The 6,166-nt window shown below is 44.2% G+C and overlaps 1 protein-coding gene across 1 annotated transcript in view; it reads right to left on the bottom strand.

The window, feature by feature from the left end:
- Positions 1–6,166, bottom strand: part of Cdc5l (cell division cycle 5 like) — a gene marked incomplete at its 3' end in the record, with an annotated part of 40,010 nt that overhangs the window by 19,031 nt on the left and 14,813 nt on the right. The window contains exons 8-11 of the mRNA XM_028766699.1: positions 5,966–6,154; positions 3,422–3,570; positions 2,133–2,295; positions 1,064–1,228 (exon numbers count right to left, since the gene is read on the bottom strand). Of these exons, the coding sequence (XP_028622532.1) occupies positions 1,064–1,228; positions 2,133–2,295; positions 3,422–3,570; positions 5,966–6,154 (666 nt within the window). The remainder of the gene's footprint in view (positions 1–1,063; positions 1,229–2,132; positions 2,296–3,421; positions 3,571–5,965; positions 6,155–6,166) is intronic.

Genomic DNA, 6,166 nt, shown 5'->3' with positions numbered 1-6,166 from the left:
TTTTTTTTTTTTTTTTTTTTTTTTTTTTTTTTTGGTTTTTCGAGACAGAGTTTCTCTGTGTAGCCCTGGCTGTCCTGGAACTCACTCTGTAGACCAGGCTGGCCTCGAACTCAGAAACCCACCTGCCTCTGCCTCCCAAGTGCTGGGATTAAAGGCGTGCGCCACCACCGCCCAGCCCTCCTGTTATTTCTTTAAGGGAGTTATTTACGTCCTTCTTAAAGTCTTCTTGAGAAGTCATTTTAAATCTGAATCCTGCTTTTCTGGTGTGATGGGGTGTGCAGGACTTGCTGCGGTAAGAGAACTGGGTTCTGATGATGCCAGGTAACCTTGGTTTCTGTTGCTTGTGTTCTTGAGCTTGCCTTTTGCCATCTGGTTATCTCTAGTGCTATCTGCACTCACTGTCTCTGACTGGAGCCTGTCTCTCCTGTTATCTTGCTTGTGTCAGAACTCCTCAGAGTCCAGCTGTCTCTGTAATGCTGTGACCCTGAGATCCTGGTGAAAGAGCTCCTGGGACTCAGGCCTCCTCTGGGATCCTGAAATCCTATGATCCTGGGCGTCCAACTTCCTCAACTGCTCTGAGTGCAGCGGATTCTCTGCTGCTCTGAGTACAGTGGTTCCTCTAGGATGGGTCAGGATATGGTGTCTTCATGGGAGCAGACCAGCTAGGAGTCTGCCCCAGCAAAAAGGACCAACATCTTTTAAAAACCCATTAAGATATTCTGAGTACACGATTAGTCATTCACATCAATATATTACTGTTAAATGACATAATTTGAGGAATTTTGTTAAAATATTAGAAAAAGTCAAAGTAGCAACCTAACAACACTGACAGCCATGCCTCCCTCTAAAGGCTCTTACCCTTCCTTCCTAATGCTGCAGCATTTAATATAGCTCTTCACGTTGTGACCCCAACCATAAAATTATTTCACAGCTATTTCACAACTGTACTTTTGCTACTGTTATGCACTACAATGTAAATATTTGATATACAGGATATCTGATGGGTTGAGAACCACTGCTCTAAAGCATGACCACACTGAGGATGCTTTCGAATGATTCTCACCTGCTTCCGAGCATCCACATCCGCAGCATCCTCAATGTAGTTGTCATCTATCTCCCGCTCTTCCAGCTCCTTCTCTGCATTTTCTGGTAGAACAATTTCAAAGTCATTCTTGGGCGCAGGCAGGCCTAACAATCCTAGTCGGAGGTGTTCACGAGATTCTCTTTCCTGTAGAAAAGAATTGGTCCTTGTCAATTCACACTGTCAGTATTAACTAATAAATTCTCTAAGAACTTCTAAAACAGCAGGGCATAGTGACACATACCTATAATTACAAAACTCAGGAGACTGACACAGGATTACTACTCAAAACCAGCTTGGGCTTAAAACAAAACAAACAAAAGTTTCTGAAACAACTGACTTGGAACCAGTAAAAGTGCTTGCCTCCACAACTGACCATCTAAGTCTGACTCTCAAGATGCACATGGTAGGAGAGAACCAACTCTTTCAAGTTGTGCTCTGATCCACACATACACCACAGTAAATGTGCACCCACATATGTCATAGGAATATACACTAAATAAGAAAATATAGTTTAAATGTTTAGATATGTAAAAATCAAACAATTAATTTAGTAATGACTCTTCTAAAGTGATCCTCAACTTTTTTATTCTCGTATCTTCCTTCATTAATATCAAACAAAGCCTTGACTTGTAATAAACCAGGGTTTTGTGGTCTTAAAAGTGTCTCAGAATTATTTCTCCGTGAACAGAGAAGAAGGCTCATTAGGATCTGCACTTGATTTGGTTGGGGGAGGGGGAAAGCTCGAGGACAGGGAGCCGGCTCCATGATTAAGAGCACTAGCAGCTCTTCCAGAGGAACTAGACTAGATTCAATTCCCAACATTCACAAGGCAGCTCACAACTGTCTCTAACCTCAGCTCCAAGGGGTCCAACACCCTCACACAGATGCACATGCAGGCAAAACTCCAAAGCACATAAAGATAAAAACTTGAATTTAATGTAAACTGTAGAGCTGGAGGTATCTGTCAGTGGAGAGCACTGGCTTGGCAGGCTGAAGGGCCCTGGGGTTCAGTGCACTGACTATGTAAGTATAAAAAGCTGTCACTTACCATCTGCTTCACGTAAGAGGGGTCGCTGTAGTCTGCCATCCCATCCTCGGGATTAATGTTTAATTTGTCTCTAAGTGGTGTTCTACCTGGAGTGGCATTGGTGACTGGTTTAGGGGTTGTCCCACTCCGGGGAGTCAGCCCTTCAGCTCCATTAGAAGGAGTCCTATACAAACAGAAATCTAAGTCACGGTAAATGCATACAGTAAGGAATAACAACACCAACACCTCTCTCTTGCTCTCACTGTGTTATCTAGATGAAGACTGAAGTTTGGTTTGTTGACACCATATTTATGTGTACTGTACTGGTTTCCAGCCCTGACATCTATGTTTTGCCTTCCTTTAGGTCCACCAAACATTTTCTCAACCTTTGACACAGCAGGGTAACTAAGAACAGCAGCTGGCAGGGAGGCTGACCACCGTGTTCACCCGCTGGCCCCAGGCGGCTCCTTGAGCTCAGTGTGCTCATCTTCATCACCTCCCTGCTCAAGTCTTTAGCTTTCATGTCACACTCACTCCCATCTAAGGTGCACTTTACATGGCTTATGCTCTTATATTTTGTTTGGAAATCAAATACCACATTTTCAGATTCACATCTAAGGATGAACAGGCTCTGAGTTTAGGCTCTCAACAATAAAGTCCAGCAGCAACTTATAGTTTAATTATTCAAAGCCTTTCTGGTTTTGGTTGCTTACTTCCTGTATCTCGGCTGTGTTCCAGATTGATGGTACTGCCAGACATCTGTTCCCAACAGGTTCGGTGTTATCATTTAAGACATGGTCCCTGCCCCCAAGGAGCTTACAATCTATTTGAGAGACAAGATATACACAGGAAAATAGAGATTAGGCTCTCTTTAGCCTCACAGGAAGTAATAACTACTATACAAAGACTAGCTTCCAATGATTCTTGATTCTGCTGTCATCTACAAGTATAATGGACTGTGGGGATTTCTACCCTAAATAACTCATAGAGGGCAGAGCTAACACCTAAAAATAAATACGAGGGCTGGAGAGATGGCTCAGGTTAAGAGTACCGGCTGCTCTTGCAGAGGTCCCAGGTTCAACTGCTAACACCCACATGGCAGCTCACAACCTTAACTCCAGCTCTTTGGGAGTCAATACCCTCTTCTAACCACCAAAGACACCAGGCAACCCAATTAGGAGACATCAAAAAGGTAAACTGAAGTTAAACAGTTATTCCAATCTCCATCAACATTACTCAAAAAAACATGCTGCCCAGGTTCTTAAATTGAAGTTTTTCTAAAATAGAGAACATGCTGATTTTTACAATACCTGAAAGGGGTAGACAGAACAGTATTTGGAGTCTGCACAACCTGCCGCTGTGGGGTCACACCAGAGAAGTCACTTTCATGCAGTGGGGTATTAAGCCCACCTTTCAATGGAGTGTCCACATTGGTCAAAGCCATGAGGTTCTGAGCTTCCTGGAGATAAAGGAGGATGTACAGCAGTCAGAAAGGCTAGTAGAATCTTCCCTCTGGCCCTATTACACAAATCTTGATGAAGACAGGATTTATACACAATCTTTCACAAGAAAACCAAGAGAGTGAGTACTGCTTCGGAACAGATTTCGGCACTTTCAGTCCTTTGTCCACCAAACCATCATATCAGGAGTTCTGAATCAAGTTCACATGTCAGGATATGCTACCGTCACTAGGTGTGAATGCAACATGCCTACAATTCTGACACCTAGGATGGAGAGACACCAGCTCAAGGGTACTTTCAGTTACACAGCGAGTTTGAAGCCACCTGAGACTCTGTGTTAAGGGGCAGGGGGAAACAGTGCTGTGGGCTCATTACCCAAGAGCTTCTCCCATTATCCATGCCAGATCTCTTTACCATCATGTACTAAGAAGTCCAGGTTCCCAATAGGAGCTGAGGCCAAATGTCATAACACTCAGGTTTTAGTCTGGCTTCATCACTAATTCTTTATCTAATGTTTATAATAACTCTCAGTCTCTGCTTCTTCTGTTAGAAAGTTAAGACATATCTAAGGTGCCAATGCATGCCACAAGACTCATAGGATCAGATTTCTTTAAGAAGTCTCATGTCTCAGCCTTCTCACCGTTTTGGCTAAGACTGAAATAATCAGGCTCTTTTTAGTTCTCACTCTCTTAACTATCTTTGCCTTAATCTTAGTTCCCAGCTCAGTGTCTAAGGCAGACTTTACCTTCCAAAGCCAGGCATACTGAATACTCGTCTGTGTGTCTTCAGTGTTCCTCTCCTCCCATTCCCCTTAAATGAAGGTGGCCTTGTTTCTCCTTGACAGAGAAGACAACAAGAGTAGCATGGCTTAGGGTCTGGAGAGATGGCTCAGCAGTTAAGAGCACTGACTGCTCTTCCAGAGGTCCTGAGTTCAATTCCCAGGAACCACATGGTGGCTCACAACCATCTGTAATGGGATCTGATGCCCTCTTCTGGTATTCATGAAGACTGAGCACTCATGTACATAAAATATATATGTAAATCTTTAAAAAAAAAAAAAAAAAAGAGTAGCACGGCTTGATTTCCAGTGTTAGCTTAGAACCATGATGGGGCCTCTCTCCACTCACAGCTCTTACATCAGTCTGAGATACTAGGGGAGAAGTTCAAGTGTCATGCTGAAGACTATATAACCACATGCAGATGCAGATCGAGACTCGGGCCTTGCACCATGCTAAGTCGCCAACCTCTCTCCAGCATCACCATCACACATGGCGGATGACATCCCATGTGTTCTAGCCACCACCTGTCAAGTCACCCTCAAATGCTGAGTGTTCCCAGGCAGAGTAAAGTCACCTTTTACATGCCCTGTCTAAATTCCTAACCACAGCAATCTTGAGCCCAGTAAGTGGGTTAAGCTACTAAGAGGCAAAATGAAGACAACTGGGGAAGACTTGCCCATGACTCTGAGTGTCTGTTCTCAGGAGGAATCTAGAATTTCATAAAAGTCCTGAGCATGCTTTGCTAGTCCAAATAAAAAGTGTCTCTTGGAAAGAGACAGGCTTACAACTTCTGCATAAGAGAAGGAAGGACCAAATGACAACGCAGCCAGAAAAGCAAAGGTAGTGTGACTCACTGTCTGTGCTGCAATAATGAACATACAAAGGTAGAAAACACCCAAAACCACCAAATGAGCCAGTAGAATACTGGTTCTTCTCAGAGCTATCTTCTACTGGAATGTTCCCACAATCTCCCTCCCCTATAGTTCTTCAAAAACAAAATGAAGATAAAGGTGTCACCAAGAGGCAGCAGCTACCATTTGTGGGAGGCACATGAAGTGTCCTTGCACTGCTCTGCTCCATGCCCAGTGTTCTGAGGCAGCCCTGGAACCAACAGCAGTCCACAACCTTTCAGGCACAGTGAAAGGAGCTCCAACAACTGGAAGGGAGGGCTGGATAAATGGCTCAGAGGATAAAAGCACTGGCTGCTCTTAAAGACCCAGGCACAACTCCAAGCACCTGAAAGGAAGCTCTCAACTGCCTTTAACTCAAGTTCCAACGGCTCCAGCACCCTGTTTTGACTATGCAGATACTGTACACAAATGGTGCACATATATACATGCAGAGAAACCATCCACACATACAAAACTTCAAAGAGCAAAACTGTAAGCCCTGCACTTTCCTGACAAGTACAAAATTAAGGCAGAGGGCAGGTCAACTCCAAAATGCTGTGAATGAACAGACAGTCACCACTTAGCCTGCTAATTCAGCTTCTGTGCTGTAAGAAATGCTTTGGGATCATGGCCATCAAGTTCAAACTGCTGGCCCTACCCATACACAACCAAACCACGTGGTATCCTCCATGGTGACACAAAGATGATCAACAGTGCCAGCATACCTGTAGAATCCTGTCTTGGGAGGCTGGTGTCCGTGGTGTTCTCAGAGCGATGCTGTTGTTTGTGACATTGTACTCAGACAGGAGAGTGCTAGAAGCAGAGTTTGTGATTCCAGACTCCTCTGCCGTCTGCCGTGCAATTTCACTGGCCTGGCCTACCTTGACCACTTCCTGGAGTTCAGCATCTGAAATCTAAAGGACAAG

Source organism: Grammomys surdaster, unplaced genomic scaffold, assembly GCF_004785775.1.
Source record: "Grammomys surdaster isolate TR1022 unplaced genomic scaffold, NIH_TR_1.0 169, whole genome shotgun sequence".
Classification (NCBI taxonomy): domain Eukaryota; kingdom Metazoa; phylum Chordata; class Mammalia; order Rodentia; family Muridae; genus Grammomys; species Grammomys surdaster.
This window is presented reverse-complemented; position numbering and strand designations above follow the sequence as displayed.